At 47.8% G+C, this 19481-nt stretch overlaps 1 protein-coding gene across 3 annotated transcripts in view; it reads left to right on the top strand.

Moving 5' to 3' along the window:
• The window catches only part of TTC12 (tetratricopeptide repeat domain 12), a 48415-nt gene extending 29249 nt beyond the window's left edge, over positions 1–19166 (top strand). For all 3 annotated transcript variants that reach the window (XM_069468910.1, XM_069468907.1, XM_069468908.1), the window contains 12 exons: positions 599–668; positions 1442–1530; positions 3870–4038; positions 9244–9336; positions 10334–10394; positions 11126–11263; positions 11748–11846; positions 12316–12384; positions 15133–15234; positions 16542–16641; positions 17621–17846; positions 19005–19166. In XM_069468910.1, coding sequence (XP_069325011.1) covers positions 599–668; positions 1442–1530; positions 3870–4038; positions 9244–9336; positions 10334–10394; positions 11126–11263; positions 11748–11846; positions 12316–12384; positions 15133–15234; positions 16542–16641; positions 17621–17846; positions 19005–19080 — 1292 coding nt within the window. In that variant the 3' untranslated portion in view covers positions 19081–19166. The remainder of the gene's footprint in view (positions 1–598; positions 669–1441; positions 1531–3869; positions 4039–9243; positions 9337–10333; positions 10395–11125; positions 11264–11747; positions 11847–12315; positions 12385–15132; positions 15235–16541; positions 16642–17620; positions 17847–19004) is intronic.
• The last annotated feature ends 315 nt before the right edge of the window (positions 19167–19481 follow it).

Genomic DNA, 19481 nt, shown 5'->3' with positions numbered 1-19481 from the left:
AGTTATACTTAACGGCTGCTTAGGACGTGAAAATAGTTTCAGAGCCAACCTCAGCTCTCCTCTTCTACTGTCTTTTACCAGTTCTTATAACCATTGATTCTGGCATGGGCTTAAACAATTCTTGTACTCAGTGACACAGTATCGTTTGTACATTACATGGAGTCTCCGACTTCCTTTCAGTATAGAGGGTGCACAAATACCCCCTTAAGAAGTTTCTTGGAGATTAGAGGTTCTTCTCTAGAGCCTGGAAACAGCTTCAAAATGAATATTAAAGAGCAGATGTATATGCTGGTTCTTCCCGGAGGTTAAGCAGCTCCTGGAGGCTCTCTCAAGATTACAAAATGATGAGTTGTGCAGATTTCCCACAGGGCCACACCAGCTCGGCTCTCCTTATCTAAATAGTCCCTCTGCCTGTGGTGCTGAGTGGCTGTTGACAATTGTTTTTCTCGGACTATAAAGGTGTTTGTTTCTGCCATAGTGTTAATGTGGTGACCTTGACGTCCATATCAGATTCCTCATTATCAGCTGGCTGTGTTGCAGCTAGACACCAGCCAGACAGTTCAGGAGTCTGATGTGGTTTTCTATGAATTTGTTTCAGGCACAGAACAAACTTTATTTAGAACACACAATGGATTCAGTACCATCAGTGACAATGAGGTCATAAGAAGGTAGGATGTGTCTGTAAAGACAGCCGCGCTGTGAAAGCAAGGAAGGGTCTCCATTTCTTGTGAAACCAGACACTAGTCATATAGACAGCAATGTCTCTGAGTGTCACCACCGCTTAGCCAGCAGTGGGGGCTCCTCTGGCAGCAGAAAGCTACTACATGGATGCCTTTGAGCTCAGAGCCTCGGGCTGTTTGAGTGATGCCACAGTTAACAGCTGCAGAGGGAAGAACAGCAGCACCTCCCAGGGTTCCTCCAAGCACTTCACAGCAAAGAAATGCTCATTCTTGCTGGTTTCCCACCAGTTTTTGCAAGATCGCCATTTGTTCTTTTCTTGTCTTGGAATCTGCTGGTCATATCAAGAAGTGAGATCAGCTGGGTCCTGGCTGACCCCGTTTATAGTTTGATCTGAAGCAAGACCCCTGTGGTAGGTGGTGATTTGCTCCTAAATATTTTTATTTTATTTTATTTTAATTGTTCCGGTATGATTCCTGAGGCTCAGTACAGGGCACGCTTGTTGGTCCCAGTGCAGCCGTCACCCATGGCGCCTGGCTTACCGCCACCGTCTGTGCAGCCCTGATCTCCTCAGCCTGCATCCTTGACCTGGAACTCTCGGTTCGGTGACCGGCAGTCCATTGATCCTGCTGACTAGTGGCTCTGGAGTATTATATTACTTTCTCAAACCCTCATGTGGCAAGTCCAGGGTGAAATAATACAAAAAGAAAAGAAAATCAAGACCGATTTCCAGATCTAAGATGGTTCTCTCTGTCCATTCCAGGTGCTTTTCCACGGTAGGGAAAGATGCAGTTGAAGAGACAATCTGTGTGTCTGTTCTCAAGCTCTGGCAGGCGGTGTGCCATGGAAACGGTAAGCCTGGGAATCACTGTTGACCTCCGTTAATGCACTGGCCATGCGGCAGCTACACTGTCAAGTGGGATTGTCCTCTCCCCACAGTTGATGTCTAGACCTCCACACACGCCCTTCCTCCAAAACAGCATATGGGTCAAAAGCAAGGTGGGTGGTGAGGGGTGCGAGGTCACCGCCAGCGAAGTGAGTAGTCTCCTTTCTCCTCTGCCCTTGCTCTTTGCAGACTCATGACATCTGCTCGTGCGCTGGCGATAGGCTGGACAGAGATTTTCCTCTCCTGTCTGCCTAATCATAGTATTTCTTTGTGCTAAGCTCAGTACCTATTTCAGCAACCTGAGATTTGTGACCATCCCTGCCAGCATCTTCTGACTCTGATTATTGTCTACTATTGAGACAGTAGAATGCTACAGGGATTTTATGTACTGTGTTAACTGTTAGATTTTTTAATATTTGCATCTTTCGGAGTTCATTAAGTTTTATGCAATCTTTCTTAATCACTTTTGTAACTTGCATGTAAATAAAAATTTTGAGTATAGCATTTCCCTCATTTTTAAAAAGTATATTTCACAGGAAAAGGTTTGACCTTGGACACAAAACACTGAAAATGGGAATAACGGTAGCCGTGTGTCCTTTTCACAGGGCTGCTGCAGGGAGCCAGAGATAGCGCTTGTGAATGCAGTTCGTACACTATAAGATGCTGAGTATGAGATAATACTGTTTTTTTTTCTTGATTAGTAGAGTGGAGGAATCAAGAACTTAAGAAATTAAGCTCTAGAAAACTAGGCAATCAGGGGGCCTATCTCCTGAAGGGAATTATGCCCAGACTATTAAATAATATCCTCATCACGGTACCTTGCTACTCTGTACAAGACCCTGCACTGGCTTAGGCAGGGTTTTTGCAGATCTCCCTCCAGGAGGGTGAGAAAGGAAGGCTTGGTAATATGTATTCAGTGTGAATCTGACATAGCAACCCATTTACTTTGGTTTCTATGAACTTTGAAGTTAACTTTTTTTTTTTTGACAGCAGAAAAATATTGTCAGACACAACCCATGATGAAAATTCCATATTTCAGATCAATGAAATCTTGATATATCTAACTCAATAAATACAAAGCAGCTTTTAAAAAGGGCAAGGGAATACTTAAAAGTAAGGCCATGAAAATATGTCAGTGATATATTATTCAGTGGGGAAGAGAGGCCAATTACAGGGTAGAATGTATACTATTTTTAACATTATTTATACAAGGGACGAATCATAGCTCCTTTAGGAAATGGGCTTACCTGGAGAGGGTACCAGAGAAGGGAACTTTCATTTTCAGCTTTATAGTACTCCGGTGTTTTTGAATTATTTACAACAAGCTGCTTTTCCAGTAAAAGAAAAAATATACAACTAAACAAATCAATAAAAACCTTTCCATTTCAGAAATCAGTAGATCCTATTTTACATGGACAGAAGTAATCATAGGTGAAGTGTAGGACTGAGATATAGTGCTTGCAATGAAAACATGGTTTGACATGTAGGCTACACATCAGATCCTGCAGTCCTCTTACCCCAGCTCTGGTGCATGGTGGTAAGCTCTGGTGTCTTCTACTTAACAGCTGGGTGCTGTGTGCAAATGGCTAGCTAGCACAGAAGGGACGAAGGCCCAAGGTAATGATGGCCAGGTGACAGGGCTGTCCCTCTGAGATCCAGTTCACTCTGCTCTGTTTTCTAGCTTAGCCTCATGCTACAGTCTGTATCACTGCCTGCTGTCACACAAATTTGTGTACCTGGTCAGACAAGGAGGGTAAATCCAATGCCACCACCCTGGAAGTAGCTTATAGTCTAGCAAAGAGAGCATTTTTTTTTTTTTCATGACCTCGTGTGATGTCCTAGTTTCCTGGGAAGAACTCAAATGGTTACTGTGGCCATTTTATGAAGATCAATAGTTCAAAGATATTCCCCAATTAAGCTGGTTTCTTTTCCTTTGCTCACATTTCCAGATACCACACACCAAGGTGCTTTTTGACAATAGTAATGATATAGCTGACTTATGTATGCCAGTCCCTGTCTGGCATGATCATGTATTATTAGCTTATTTAATCCTCATGATGTCTCTATAGGTAGGTTGTCATCCTCATTTTACTGATGAGGAAAATGAGGCACACAGGAGTTAATAATTGGCTAAGGTCACTACCCTGGTCATTCAGACCCAGCAGTCTGGTACTACAGTCCATGTTCTTGAACATCATTATCCTGCCTCTCAAAGGAGCGGGCAGTTAGGTTTCTCATTAGCTGTGGGGAGAGACAGAACTGGATTAACTGCATAGCCAAGACATGTGACTCCTGTGTTTTGCAGAGGAAAACCAGCGTGTGCTTGTGATGCACCCCGATAGGGGCGGGCTGCTGCCCTCCCTCTTGGCCTCTGGCATCCCGGCCGTCCAGCAGCAGAGCCTGGCCCTGCTGCAGCAGCTCGCCCAGACCGAGAACGGACGGAGCCTGATCCTCGGCCACCTTGACCTCACCCGGTTAGTCTCTCTTCCTCGCGCCATCTCCAGTGATCACTTGAGAAGTTCAGGCTTGCCTGTCTCCCCCTTATGTCACTGATGTATGACTTAATGAAGCATCGAGGACAGAAAGCCTTTGACAGGAGCACTCCTTCATGAGACCTCCAGGACAACCTCCTGTCTGAACTTACTACCGTGGACAGCTTCATTTCCCCTGGGCAGCTGGTTCATTTCTGTCCCACAGCTATTGTACAGGTGCAGATGGCAGCCCTTCCATAGCCAGATCTGGAACCCACCTTAAAAAGATCACTTGCTTTTACACTTGGCCTTGGTCCTGGCTCTACCTGTTCCTGCCCTTCCTTTTCTTCTTTCATGCCTATTTGAGGTAATACTGTCTTATTCTGCATGTCCTTAAACCCTTTCCTGGAACAAGGTAGAGTATGAATAAGTAAAACATCTCCAATACTGTCACATGGAGGTCTTTCTGAACCTTAAGGCTGTAGGAATAGAATATGCCTCTCTCCTAAGTAGACGTTCTAAAAAGATTACCGAACCACAGTGATTCTGCCCATTGCGTTACAGTTTATTAGTTTATTTTTATTTATTTATTATTTTTTTTACTTCTTTTATTCATTTTTATTAATTTTTTAGTTTATTTACCTTCAGATCATCATTTCCAATATGTGAAATTGCCACTTTCTAGATCAAAAAGGTTGCATGTCAGCCATTTCATGTGGTTCAACCTAATAGAAATAGAGGCAATTATTGCAGCTTGCTTTATGAACATTTCATGCATAATCTAAACACAGAAGTTAGCCTTCTGATTTTTTTTTTACTATGTTCTCGTTTTATCTCCCCTCATCCTGCAAGGTAGGCAAGGAAAGTTATTACCCCATTTCACAGATGGGGCAGGAGAAACTGCAGCAAGGAACCAAGGAAATCTCACGCAGGTGGCTCCCAGGTCCCGTTCCTGGGGCCCGGCTCCTACTCCGTGTTCCCAGTAAGAAAAGGAGCCATTCTGCCGCCCTGTCAGATCTGCCTTGGACCAAACCGAGACCCCAGCCCCGTCCCGTCTGGTGAGGAGGTGTACTGTGTGCTGAGGACAGGGTGGCCAATAAGCCTTGGCGGTGGCTCTCCCCTGCTCTGCCTAGTCACAGCCTCAGTGGCTCCCAGGAAAGGCTTTGGCAGCCCCCTGAAGCACAGCCCGCACAGGCAGATGGGTTGTTAGTGGAGTTAAATTCTCCAAAAGCACATTTCGCATTTCAAATAACCCTGCAATCGTTTCCTCAATACCTTCGTCAGGTTTTTTTTTAATTTGGTTTTTGCCTTTTTGCATAAATGTAGCTATAGCTATCATAAGCTTTGTCCCCCAAGCTATCTGTGAATTGCTTGAGTTTCAGTTTGAATTTTCCCCGTGCCATTGATGGTGGTGTTTACGTCCCCTCGTGCAGCCCTGCCTGCTCTCTGCAAACAGAGAGGCCTTAGCTGATTACACCAGTCTCGTTAATGTCTGTCTTATAGTCCACGACTGTCACACAGGCACACATATCACATGCCTCCCAAAATGTTTTTCCTCATAGGAGAGGTTGTAGGGATGAGGAACAAGCCAAGGGCCAGCGTCACTGTGCAAAGTGCTGGGTTTGGGGATTCAGGCCGTCCTGAGCTTAAATCCTTTGCAAGTCTCCTTCTGCTCATGTGACCCAGGAAAGTGACTTAGTGTTGGTGGACTCCAGCGTCCTGTCTGCAGTTGCCGACTTACGTTGACACTGAAAGGGGGTGTTGTATCTGTGTCGGTTAGAATTTTTTCTGCTGCCCTGTATAGAATACTTGAGTAAAAGGAGCTTAAGCAAAATAGAGCCTGTCTTGTTTTTCTCACGTAAGACTAAAAATAGCAACTGTTGGTGCAGTGGCTTCAAGATGTCAAGGTCAAAGTCTGTCTTTGCCTTGACCTTTCACTTATGGTCACACCTTCCCCCTTGCTGCAGCGCCAAGCCCCACATCCCTCTTTCAGGCAGGTTAATGCCAGTGGATCTGTGCCTTTTATTCAGAAAAGCTACTGCTTATTTCCCTGTGCACAGAGTTGTGTCTGTCACCATTCTGGTGGGAAAAGTGGCCCCAGCTTCTAGAGTCAGGCAGACTAGAAGGGAGTGCAGAATATCTGTAGACTTAGCCGGCAAACAGTGTCTGCCACGGTAAAGAAAAAAGCCACTAGCATCGTGTATCCAGTATTAAGTAACATGCCTGACACATAGTAGGGACTCTAATATTTTTATAATCATTTTCTCTCTCAGGGTATATTGTTCAGAGTCCTAAGCTGAGGTGACAGTGCATTTATTGGTTACACGAGCGCATTGTCTGACTTTTAGTCCACCCACAGGGACAGCTGCTTGTCAGCAGAGCAGAAAATCTGCCACCACAAACGAGGAGATGCATAGAAAGGGACACACTGTCCTCTGTAGGTAATGAGTCCAGTGAGGATGTGCATTTTGTCACATGGTGAGGGAGCCTGGTTGCTCATGTCTCCTAGGACAAAACCAAGATGATCTTGAACTCATCTCCTATGCTATTCAGGTTCATTGACATTCATTTTTGCTATTCAGGTTCATTGACATTCATTTTTAAGACCAAAGAAAACCAATTTAAATTGGTGAAGGAGGAATCTGTAAAACAAGTGATTTCTGAAAGCAGGAACACTGGAATGCACCCCTGAGGAAGGGAGGGGTTTGCAGAAGCTTGGGGTTTACCCGGGACCCAGGACCTTCGACACAGTCCAGACCAGCCCCACCAGCCATGACCCTCTCCGTGGTATCCTAGTTCAGCCTGTGGGTGATGCCCCCCAGGAGACATTCCAGCATTTTCTTTATTTTTGTCTTCATTTGAAGACATGGGATGGGCACTAAAAGCCGCTAATAGACTGGGGGCCTTTCCCCAGCTAGTGAGAGGACGTGGATCTCACCTCCCAAGGCAGCCCTTCCCATGCCAGGACAGTTCTAATTGCATAAATTGTCTCCTTACACTGGACACAAACTGCCTGTCCCATACCATTCCAGGGCAGTTCTGCCTCCCTACATTGACGCCCGAGTCCAGGCTATGAAGGCCTACAGAATGCATCTAATCCTCCCTCTTGCCAGTGCTTTAGGGTATCCGAAGACACTGATTTTTTCCAGGTTAAGCATCCTGGTTCCCTTAGTCATTCCTGGGGTGATTTGGCTTCCGAAAACACACTGCTAAATAGACCCAGTACATAGGTATAGGTGGCTGGAGTCCATACTCCCACGTGCCCGATCCTACGGGCTCTTTCTATCTTCCTCCCACTCGCCTGCCCTGTGGCATCTGGTCCTCTTCATCGCTACTCTTCTTGAAACTCCCTATCTGTGGCTGTCAGAGCATCACCCTTCGTGGCCCTCCTCCTACCTCCCTGGCCTTTCCTCCTTGGTTTCTTTCACAAGCCCCCCATGGTGTCCCCCTTCCAAGGCAACGACCCCAGGATCCTACCCTTGGCTCTCTATTCATCCATGGCATTTGTCAAGAGACGGAGAGTCAACGTCGTGCTCTCAAGTGCTCGATGAAAATACTTCTGCCACTGGACATGTATATCTCAACATCCACAGGTATCATCAACTTAATAAATCAAAACACGGGTCTTCGAACCAGTCCCTCTGCCTGGATTTCCTGTCTTCACAGAGGGCATCTCTATCGGCACCGTCGCTAAGCCAGAATCCTAGAAGTGCCCTGGGTCACTCCCTCACCACAGCCACAGTCTCTTGTCAGTTCTTCCTCCTAAGCATCTCCCGGATTCGTTTCCTTGCAGTTCTCCTCCTCCGTCTCTGATCGTTCCTCCTAGGTCTTCATGGGGGCCTCTTTTTGTACCTCTTACTCTGCCGCTGCCGCAGTTGGTCCCTCAACCTCTTTGTCTGGACAACCTCGGCTCTCCCCTGCTTGGACTCCTGCCTCAGGTACTGCCTGCCCCGGTGCAGCCTCCACCATACCACCAAAGCGGTTTTTCTAAAATGCACATCTGTCCTGTGATTTTCCCAGTTAGAACACTGAAATGACTCTATTGCTTATAAGACAGAGAAATCTCATGTCTGAGAACCGCGTGGGGACTTTGGTAAAATGTAGCCTCCTGGAGCCCCTCTCACTCAGAGACAGACAGAGGCCCAGGAACTGGCACCTCCCCCACCACTAAGCAAGTCACTTACCAACCAGGACATCCTCCCCTTTCATCGTTGTGTGATGAACCTTCCACGTTGCCTGGTACAGTCAGTGCTCGCACTCTGTGTTGTTGATTGAATGAATGAGTCAGTGAATGGCCGACACTGCACTTTCAAGGGATGCTGAAATGTCCCTACTGAAGGCTGCTTTTCCTCCATCCCCCACACCTCCTGCCAGGCAGACTCTGTGGCCCACTTAACATGTGTCTGTCTCTGACATGTCACCAACACAGTTTATCTTCCTTGTTTATTTACACCTGTGCCACTGCAGGAGGCCAGGAGCTCAGTACCGAGCACAGTACTCAGCACATCGTAGATGCTTAGTACAAGTCTGCTGAGTGAACAGATTACTTCCCTTCTCCTGGTGCCAGCAGGTGCGTTGGGGCAGCTGGAGATTGCATTAGTTTTTTTGGCATCTGCACCAGACTATGTGCTCATACTGTGTTTGTAATTGTCTAAAAACCCTTAAATCTTTTCCTACAAACCAGATTTCCCAATTCTGTTCCTTACACAGAATTTCCAGCTCTTAAGTGGAGGACTTTGAGTTTAACCCTATTAAATTTCATCTGATATATTCAGCAGCCTGTCAAAATCTTGTTAAATCTTTATTCCGTCACCCACCTTATTAGGGGGCCCTCCCACTTTAGTCATCAGCAGATTAGTAAGCATGCCATTTAGATGTCATCTAAGTTAATGAACTTGACTGAGCCAGAGTCACATGGCAGAAGCACAGAGACTCTTTCCAAGCTGCGGTCCGATAATCAATAAACTTTGGTTAAAAGCATTCACACTCCTGGGGCTTCCCATTAAGTGGGGGAGCCAACCCTGTAGGACAGTGTCTGTCTCTGGGGTGGGCAAGGAGCTGGGCTTCCTAGCAGGGCATGGCAAGGCCACCCTTTCCTGTCTCACCGGGATCCCCGCTCCTGCCTGGCTTCCGTGCAAAGTCACCCCCGTGCTGGGGAGTTGTCACCTGGAGGACAGCCCGCTCTGAGGTTGCTGTGGGGTTTTGCAGGTTATTGGAAGCCCTGGTGTCATTTCTTGATCTCTCGGATAAGAAGGCCAACACCGCCATGGCACTGCTCACAGACTTGGCTCTGGAAAAAAGGTAACTTTTTATTTCCAGATGTTGACATTTCTTCTTCAACCTTTGTTGAACTCTCTGATCTTTAAAGATGTGCAGCATACAGAGAGGCCAGCCCTGCCGGGTCTCTGACTGAGCACCACAGGATTCACTGAGCAGGATGGCCGATGCCTTCCCGGGCACTGCGGCCGCCCGCCCCATGCCAGCCACCGTGGCAGGGGCTGACCCAGGCCTCAGTGGGTTTGGAAGCAGTAACACACTTAAAACAGGGCCTCTCGCAGTATGCAAGCCTGTGATGTCTTGGGGAAGCTTCTAATCAGTGCCTGGAACATAGTAACTGCCCAGCAAATCTGCGTAGAATGAACGTGCGTGTGTGAACGAGAGAGAATGGACAGAACACACAGCCCCCTCTCGGGTACCAGTGACATTGTGAGTCACTGCCTCCTTCCACCCTATGGTTTTTTGTTTGTTTTTTTTTTGCTTAGCTGCTAAGCATCATGGTAAAAGTCTTAGTTTTTATAATTCTTCAAGTTTTTTTTTAAGCAGAGCTTTTTTTTTTTTTTTTTTTTAATTTCCTCACAAACTCTAGGGTGTCTTGCTTAGACACGGTCATGTAACAAGGGAGCTACTTGGGTTCACAGGCAGGCCAGCTGGGTAAACATACTCGCACTGTACTTACCATCCGTGTGGCGTGCGCACAGCATGGCAACTCAGAGCAAGGGGGCGCGGGGGCAGGTGCTAAGTCCGCCTGGCAGAAGCCTAGAGATTCTAGCAACTTCTGCTTAAGAGAGCTGCCCTCTGAAATCTGTTGTTTAACATCAAAGGCAATTCTCCAGGCTTAGAAAAATGAAACCCACATTACATACCCACTAACTTTCTTTTCATTTTTTTTGTTTCAGAACGAATTGCCCCATGCACTCTCAATGATACAAGTTCAGAGTCTGTAGCTGTCTGCTACGACGGTGTATTCATGCTATAGTTTGTGCACTGTAGAAATAAACCCCAGCTGTTTTCTCTACAGATTCCAAGTCTGGTTCCAGGCCAGCCTTCCAGGTGTTCTCCCTGCGCTCACAGGCGCACTGGTGAGCAAACTCTCGTCTTTATCCTCTGCGGCACACACTCTCAGGAGCATGAGCAGAGCTGTTTAAACACAATTTACAATCCAGAACAACTGTTGTCTCCCAGGTTGATTAATCATTTATTCACAGCTGGAATTTACACAATTCTCAGTTATTAAAGCAGCCGCAGTCGGGCCAGGTGGAGGCGGCAGATGGATGGGCTGGCTCCAGGGCAGGGAAAGCTGGAGGTGGGCTGCATCTTAGGTGATGGCAGAGAGAGCTTGTCAGTCTCCGTCAGCCCCCTGCTGACACTAAGTCCTGTCATCAGTACATGTGCCACCCTGTCCCCTGAATGAAGTCACCCCTGTCAGGAGGGGGAGTACAGCAATTTGAGCTGACAAGGCAGAGGACAGTAAGGGGGTCCTCCTTGGAGAGTGTGTTGGGACTGGACCCTGTGCCTGGTGAGCTGCAGAAGTTTCAGGGGCCCTTAGAGAGCATAACCACACCCCGGTGTTTCACCGCTGTGGAATGGAGGCTCTGAGCAAGGCAGGGACCTGCCAGGTCCTCCCAGCTAGTTGGTGGGTCTACTCCTCTGTGTGCCTCCATCCTGTCGCCAGTGTGACCCCACTGATGCCCCTGTGTGACATTAAGCTCTCTGGTTCCCAGGGCTTTTGGTGAGTGAGGGTCACCGCTAGAGATCACTGTAGCATCATCCGCCTGCTCTGTAAGGAGTCACATTCTCCATTCACTTTCAGAAGCGAGATCCCAAGGTAACCAGCTCCTCGGCCCTCTGCCAGTGTATCGCCATCATGGGAAACCTCAGCGCTGAGCCTGCCACCCGAGCACACATGGCAGCCTGTGAGGACTTCGGGGATGCCTGCCTGGGTCTCATGGTATGTTAGCTTTTCTAGTCAAAATTGGTCTTTTATCCTATTTGGGGGAATTGGCTTCTTCTTAATGATCTGGCTTTTCCAAAAAGTCTGTTTCCAAGAGTGCTGGGGCCAGCAGCTTATCCCTTCTGTAACCATGCTGGCCTTGAAGGGCCCTCCAGATCAAGCCTCATTGACCCAGAGGAGATCTGAAGGACTTTCTGGTGGAGTTGGCTCAATCACCCATTTCAGCAGCTCACTCTGCAGTTTAAACCCAGGACCAGGCCCAGCCATAGTCCCATGGTGGAGGTACCAGAGATTCCTTCCACGTCTCCTAGACTAACACTAACTCGTGGAACTGGTCTCTGATCTTCCAGCATCACTTAGGTTCATGACATTGGCAAATTAGGGAGTGTGGGTAACTCTAAGACCCTTGTCCAAGGGAAGAGAGGACTGTGAGAAGTAGCAGAGCAGAAAGGTCGTCGGTTACCTTGTTTTGTTTCCCAAGGCCAGGTGTGAGGAGGATGTGGACCTGTTCAGAGAGGTCATCTACACCCTCCTGGGACTCCTGATGAACTTGTGCCTGCAGGCCCCCTTTTTCTCTGAGGTATGGCATTCTCGTCTCCCTGCCTGGAACCCTGGCGAGGGTTCTGTTGCGTAGAACTGTTCTCATGTTCACAAAGAGAATAGAAACATGTACACTGGCAGTGGGCATGGGGAAAGATGGAGGAATGTTCTGTTCTTTGCTCTGCTGAGGGGGACAAGAGTCACTTGCTCAGACAGTCATTCAGCAATCTGACTGAGTGTCCAGGGCGTGCTGAGCAGGGTACTAGGTGCTGAGTTTACGAAGTCAGATAAAATGTGGTCCCTCTTATCAAGGCGTCACCCTGGAGTTAGGGGAGACAGACACAGGGAGAAATAGGAGCAATAAAAGGTGTTGTGAGGGACATCTGGGCAGAGCGTGGTCGGGGTGTAGAGGAGGGAGTGGTCAGTTCGATTTGCGTGCTCGGAAGAAGCTCCATAGGGACGCAGATTGTCAGGACGTTAAAATCTTCTCCCGTCTCCCCTCATTGTAGGCCTGGGCTGTGGAGGTGAGCAGAAGGTGCATATCTCTACTAAACGGCCAGGATGGAGGAATCCTGACAGTAAGTTTCTCCCAGGGAAATCCTGAAACAGCTTCCATTGTTTTTCTTTTGTTTTGTTTTAACATCAGTGGGTCTTAACCTTTTTGAAGTTGCCACTTTGGAGAACCTGCTGGCTAAGTTACGGTGTGTGGATGTACCACTCAGAATAATGCCCAGTGGCACAGGAACACCATATTTTGCCTACAGTTTCAAGGATTTGGTGACCTTCCCCAGCGTCCATCTGCGGGCCCCCGAGATTCCAGGGACCCAACTTGAGAATCCCTTTTCTGTGTGGCCTGGAATTGAACCAGCTTATACAATGTGATCTGTCTGATTTGTCCTACGTCAAGGCATCCTGTGCAAATTGGGCAGGTCAAGTGTCCAGTTTATTTAGAATCCCCTTTTTCCATAGTCAAAAAAGCCAGTGATCCTGGAGGTTGTTTATACATAATATTTTTAGCTCCCTTTTTAGATATATGCTGGAGCAGCTTTCTTAATTCTGCTCTTGGCATTTGGATAAGAAAACTGAGAAAAGCCTGTGGTTAGCACAGTGCATCAGAAGAATCTTAATGTGATTCAAGAGGCTGTTTGCCGTCATCCTAGGATGTGTTCTTCACTCACATCAACAATCACCCCCATATTTCTCCCTGTCAGGGCAGAGCCCCCAAAGCCTAGAGAAACAATCAGGGTCACCTCTGGGGAACCGGTGCCTCAAAGATCGCAGACTGGGGACTACCTCCAGTGTTTTAAAAAGTAGGTCCGGCCAGGCACGGTGGCTCACGTCTATAATCCTAACACTCTGGGAGGCCAAGGCAGGTGGATCATTTGAGCTCAGGAATTCGAGACCAGCCTGAGCAAGAGCGAGACCCTGTCTCTACTAAAAATAGAAAGAAATTATATGGACAACTAAAAATATATACAGAAAAAATTAGCCAGGCATGGTGGCGCATGCCTGTAGTCCCAGCTACTTGGGAGGCTAAGGCAGGAGGATTGCTTGAGCCCATGAGTTGGAGGTTGCTGTGAGCGAGGCTGATGCCACAGCACTCTAGCCTGGGCAACAGAGTGAGACTGTGTCTCAAAAAAGAGAAAAAAAAAAAAAAAGTAGGTCCAACATAGCCCATTTGGGGCTAGCAGTCTCACAACTTCCCCAAAGTCAGTTCAGACATTACAGAGCAAAGGTTTTTAATCTGGACTCCATGAATGTGTTCCTGGAACCCTCTGCAATTGGGTCAACAATTCTAAGTGTATGTGTGTTTTCATGAGAGGGACATCATAGCTTTCATCAAATCCTCAAAAGAGGTCCATGACCCCCCAAAGTGGTAAGCAACACTGTTCTTGAGTGCTTGGGGCTTTTCTCCACAGTCCAGACCTTTAAAGCTAGGCCTGCACTCGTCCCTGAATAAAGTTTCAGGGGATCTTGTAGCCACATGTCCCCAGGGTTCTGTGTGTGTGCACAGCGGGGTGCTTCTCAGCTTGCTGAAGAGGGAAGCAGCTTCACCACAGGAATCTGGTCCTGGACAGGACACAGTCTTCCTGGTCTTGGGTCTGAAAAGGGACCTGTAGTGTAGTGTCAGCTATAGCAAAATTTTAGAATCTCTGGGAAGATTAGAGAAACAAGATCAATAATATGATAATACACAAGTTTATCCCTTCTCCCTCTGGAAACCTCATTAAAATGAGATTAAATGCATTGGGGAAAGAAAGTAGAGACTCACATTGACACAGTGACTAGGCAAGAGGTCACCAATGGGTAAATAATTTTAACCAATTTCTAGAAGATGGAGAACAGCTGCAAGAGGTGTAATTAATGAGACAGGACTGAAGAAACCTTCAGGAAGGGGAACACAGCGGGATGACAGCAGGTTTGCCTACAGTCCCTGGAGAGGATCAAGACTTCAAAATACTAGGCACAGCAGAGGGCAGTGGAATCTCGTTCAGCTCGCAGGCGTCTATTCCTTGGGCATAAAATCAGAACTTTTTTTTTCTCTAAAGAATTGAGAAACTGGAGAAAAGATTTTTCTTTCTAGTATTTGGGAGAGCCACCTCTCTACATGCCAGTCAACAACCTCCCCACAAATACAGCACTCCCAAACGTGTTTTTATTTGCTTTTTTTCTTAAATGTGACTGAGCAGCTAAAGGTCACCAGACATTTCGGGAAAGCCATACACATAAATAGGAAAAACAAATTGACCCAAAAGAAATAGAGATGATATGGGAGACAGAAGAAAAAAATAGTAACTATCATTTGTATCCTGAAAAAGATTCAAGATAATTATGTACATAAAATGGTACCAGTTTGCTATTTAAAAAACAAAAAAGAATTATAGCTGGGAAATGATGAAATCTCCCAGGAAGTAGAACAAAAAGAGATTCAGAAAGAGAAAGATGAACAAAAGGCAAAAACCATAGAAGATCAATCCAGGAACTTGAGCATCTCCTAATAAGTGCCCTGCTGCTATCAGAGCTCTGAGGGGAACCCCAGAAGAAACTTGCTTTCTCAGAGTTGGACTGGTTGGTCCCATGAAAAGCTGAGATAATCTGTTGTGGGCCTTTGGGAGCCAAGTGGCAATGTTTACAGCCCTTTGACAGTTTTATTAAAAAGAACAGTGTTTTCTATTTATTACTTGGCCGTTTTTTAAAAATCGGGATGTGTAATTTGCTTCCAATACTAATGATTGTTTTTGCCTTACCAAACTCCTTGTTAACTTTTAAAGATTGTTAGTATTTCTGAAAAGGACATTTAGTCATCCTTTTTCTGCTTTACTCAGAGAGCTGCTGGTGTTCTGAGCCGGACCCTTTCTTCTTCTCTGAAAATCATTGAGGAGGCCCAGAGAGCAGGAGTGGTGAAGAAAATGATTAAATTCCTGAAGGTAAAATGACTTCCTTGGTTACAACCTCTTAATTTCCAGGAGTCCCCTATGTTATTCAGGGAACAGAATTAAGGTCAGTTTTTTGTTTTTTTCTTTTTTTAGTTAATGTGCCACTATTTCACCCTTACTGGATTTTAAATTTTTTGGCTAGAGAGTCTCTTCTGCCTGTCCACCCAAACAGTGTCCTGAACATCAACAAAAGATTGTTGAATAAATAAGTAAATTGTTCATTAGATACATCCATAGTAACTGCTTCCCCCTCAAGCCTAACTTTAAAATGTATGGCCTCTGTCCTTGAAACAGATGGTCCAAGTGGCTTTCTGCAAGGTTTCTCAGGTCCATTATTTTGCTCGTGTTTTCCTACTCGTGATGCTTTATACAGTTATCTGGAGAGTGTTGGCTGTAACCCTGTTTACAAGATATATGGGCTGCAGAGTTCCCACGTGACCAAAGGATGCTGGGGGTTCCCTATGAAATGAGTACAGTGAATCTAAGCGAGTCAGCACAACAGTTCACCTGACTCAACTGAAAGTGCGAGAGGAATTATTAGGCTGCCAGCTCTGGATCCATCTGTGATGTACGTGCCCAGTGAGGTCCACTCACCCATGCTAGTGCGGTGACACCACTGGTCTTATTCATAAAGCCCCAGGCTGAGTGGGGCAGGGAGCATGCTCTGGGGGTGCTGCCAGGGCGGGGGTATTACTGAGGAGCAGCACGGCAGGTCGCAGTTTAGGCTGCCACTTGGATGATGACTGTCATTCACTCTGTACAACTTTTGCAAACCCACCGCAGGCTGCTGATTGCATGCACACATGTGCATCATGCATGCATATATGCACACATGCCTTTCAAAGACCCTGCACTGGGTGATATTTAGGGTTAGCATTTGGCAGTTGTCACCTTTTAAGATGATCTGGGTTCCTGACAGCCCTAGCAAGTCAGTCCTTCTCAAATGGTGACATGACACGGGAGGGCCTTTTCCTCCCCTTTTTGGAAGATCTGCCAGTCGTCAGCATCATCCTCTCCTCAGCCACTCACTCATAAAGCCTTCCAGAGGCAATTACTCAGGTGTATGTGACAGGCATACAATCCATGTCTGGGACGTGGGCTGTGTTAGAGAGGGTGTGAGTGACACTCCACCCCAGCAGGGACCAGGCCAGCTCACCAGGAAGCATGTGCCATTCTTGGTGGATTTCTCTTTGGAAGTTTAGGAAGCCACTAGCATTGTCATAACTGCTCGCTATGGTTTCTGGTCAAGAACAATCACAGTACTGATTTTTTGTTTCTAATTTCATTCTGAAATCTAGACAGGAGGCCAGACTGCATCACGTTACGCCATAAAGACGCTAGCTATCTGCACTAATAGTTATCACGAAGCTCGGGAAGAAGTAGTAAGACTGGATAAAAGTAAGTGACAATCTCCTTAAGGGAGCCCACATCCCAGGGGTTAATCCATCTTTGAAGCTGCAAAGGGAATGGTGGCCGAGGGCTGGGGAGGGACTCGGCAGTAATGCCGAGGACTGGACTGCCCTCCCTGGACTTCAGCAGTGTTTACAGAACATGGTGGATTTCACCTCCAGATCTGAAAGCATTTAATTAGCCTTTCTGCCGCACACAGGTACATGCCCAGGCTGGAGACCCAGCTGACAGCCAGCTCAAAGATTGCAGGGTCTAAGCTAGGAAACTCCTTCCTCTCACCAAGTTCAATTGAAATTGTTTCTGAAGCATTCTGTTTAAACCGACCTAGCACTGGTTCTCTTCCTTCATAGAGGGAGGAAAAAAAAAAGAAAAACAAACCACCTTCAGCCTTCAGTGAGCAAGGGGAATAGCAGAGTCTGAGCCTAGCTGTAGTCCGGTGACTTAAATCTGCTGTAGTGACTCACAGCAGGGTGGGCAGCCCAGCCAGTCTGCTAACGTCCTCACCACCTCCTCTGGAGTGCACAGAGGGGAACTAAGGGCCCTGCCGTGGAAGCAGGAACCTTTCTTCTGGGTCCTGTTTGTTGCCCTGCAGGTACAGGATGCCAGCACCTTCTCCCACGTGGGGGCTGTCAGCGGGGACCTCTCACCGTGTTGGAGCGGAGAGGTTAAGAATGGGGACTTTTGAGAAGACAGACCTGTGTGGCACATAGTGTTCGTTCACCTAACAACTGTGTTGTGCTGGGCACTGTTCTGGCCACCTGAGATGCTTCAGAGACACAGCAAGGGGTCGAGGAGGTTCATAGCATTCAGCGAATATTTGCTGAATGAGTGAGCAAACACGTCCTTCCACAGAGCTTCTGGGGAAGCTCGGCCTCTGCCGACACCTCCGGGGCCCCTCGTGTCCTGTTGCCAGGCTCCTGCTGGGAGATTGGGAGGAACTGTTGCCCGTTCCCTTCCTTCCCTGCAGAGTTTAGCATCTTGATGAAGCTGCTGCACTCAGAGGATGAGGTTCTGGTGGGCAACGCTGCCCTCTGCCTTGGGAACTGCATGGAGGTGCCCAGCGTCGCGTCTTCCCTGCTGAAGACAGACCTCGTGCAGGTCTTGTTGAAGCTCTCGGGTGGCGACGCGAAGAACACGGCTGTGCAGCTGAACGCAGGCATCGCTCTAGGCAAGCTGTGCACAGCCGAGCCCAGGTATGCCGCGGCCACCCCGCCAGGCTGGCCGCTGTGGGTCACATCTCAGAACGAGCGGCCGAGCCGAGGCGCGGTGTTTTGGCCGGGCCCGTGTGCTGCACAGAACTCTGTGGGTGACCCCCGTGCCTCCTGTGCAGGCCCAGGCTGGGTCCAGTAGCTGCCTCTCTGGAGGAGCCTTCCTGGAGGGAACTGGGAGCTCTCAGGCTCCAGCCAAGGAGAGGGAATCGGCTTTTCTGACAGGGATTTTTTCCACACACGAACTGCTATTGTCTCTCCTTCCCGTTCTCCTCCATTCTCCTTCATCCTTCCTCCCTTCTCTTTCTCCTCCTTCTTCCCCTCCCTCTCCCTCCATCGTCCCTTCTCTCTCCCTCCTCTCTCTTTTCTCTGCTTTTCCAAAAAAAAGGCCCCCACTTCATTTTTTTTTTTTGCCTGGACCTAAACAAATGGAGGAATGTCCAGTGAGGGCCACGTGTTCGTGAACAGAGTGGAGAAGCAAGACAGCCCAGCGAGCCCCCCGTGCGCCAGGGCAGAGATCTTGCTGTCCCTGTGCGTGTGCTTCTCTGTTGGCTCAGACTTCTGCTCTGCTTCTGTTCCGAGGCACCTAACTCCTCTCCATGCGTGCTGGCAGCTGCCCACCTGTGGCTGAGCCATGGGGCCCTGGCTTAGAAGGGAGGAGTAGGCTTGTCCCCCAGGGTGAAAGATGTTCCCTCCCTTACACCTACGCAGGCCTTTAACTCCTTCTCTGTAGAATGAGATGGTTGGCCTAGACAATATCTAACGTCCTTTCAAGTTCTGTCTGATTGTTCAAATGGAAAGAATAGATAAAATCTTTCTTCGCAGAAAGCAAGGCACATTAGCCAGGATGAGCTCAGAGTGGCCACCTGCTGGGGAGTTCCCGAGAGCACGGTCCCATCTGAGCAGCCTGACACCACCGCCACCCCCGGCGAGCGTGTTTTCAGTGTTTTGTGAGCCTCTCTGAGGGCCTTACTTAACCCTGTGACCTTTAGGGCCCCCAGTGCCACAGCCACTTCTCCTTTCCACCCAGGGTGGCAGGACTGATGTTCCCAGCCAGCTTCTGTCTGAGAGGGGGCGGCTCTGGGCTCCAGAAGTCCGGACCATGGCGTTTATGTCCTGGATTGTGCGTTCTGGTTGTGACAGGTTTACTGCTCAACTGGGAGAGCTTCATGGGATAGAAATTCTCAACTCTACGATGAAACACATCAACGATTCTTGAGAGACACGGTGTCTGTGTGCATGTTTGTGAAAACAGCTGTACGCTACGGATTGTTCCTGTGCTAGTAAAGCCTTTATCAATATCCACTCCAGAATCAAGTCTTTCTTGTCAGAGTGTTTGCCTGGTGGGTTTTCACTGGTAACGAGAGAGTGGGCATTAGGGCGATGCGTCTGTGGGAACCGCGCACTCGGCTTGCTCAGTGTCCTTTGTCCCCCCTCCGAACGTTCATTCCTGTTCTGTAGAAGCTGGAAACCGGCAAACAAAAAGCCAGATTTCCCGGACCCTCTTGTAGCAACGGTTCTAGATGGGAACTGGTGGCCAATCTAGTGCCACTTCCTGCCCCTTTTGCTATTTTCTGCTGGCCACGTGCTAGAAACATCAGATTCTTTGGCAGCAGCCCT

Source organism: Eulemur rufifrons, chromosome 6 (genome assembly GCF_041146395.1).
Source record: "Eulemur rufifrons isolate Redbay chromosome 6, OSU_ERuf_1, whole genome shotgun sequence".
NCBI lineage: Eukaryota > Metazoa > Chordata > Mammalia > Primates > Lemuridae > Eulemur > Eulemur rufifrons.
This window is presented reverse-complemented; position numbering and strand designations above follow the sequence as displayed.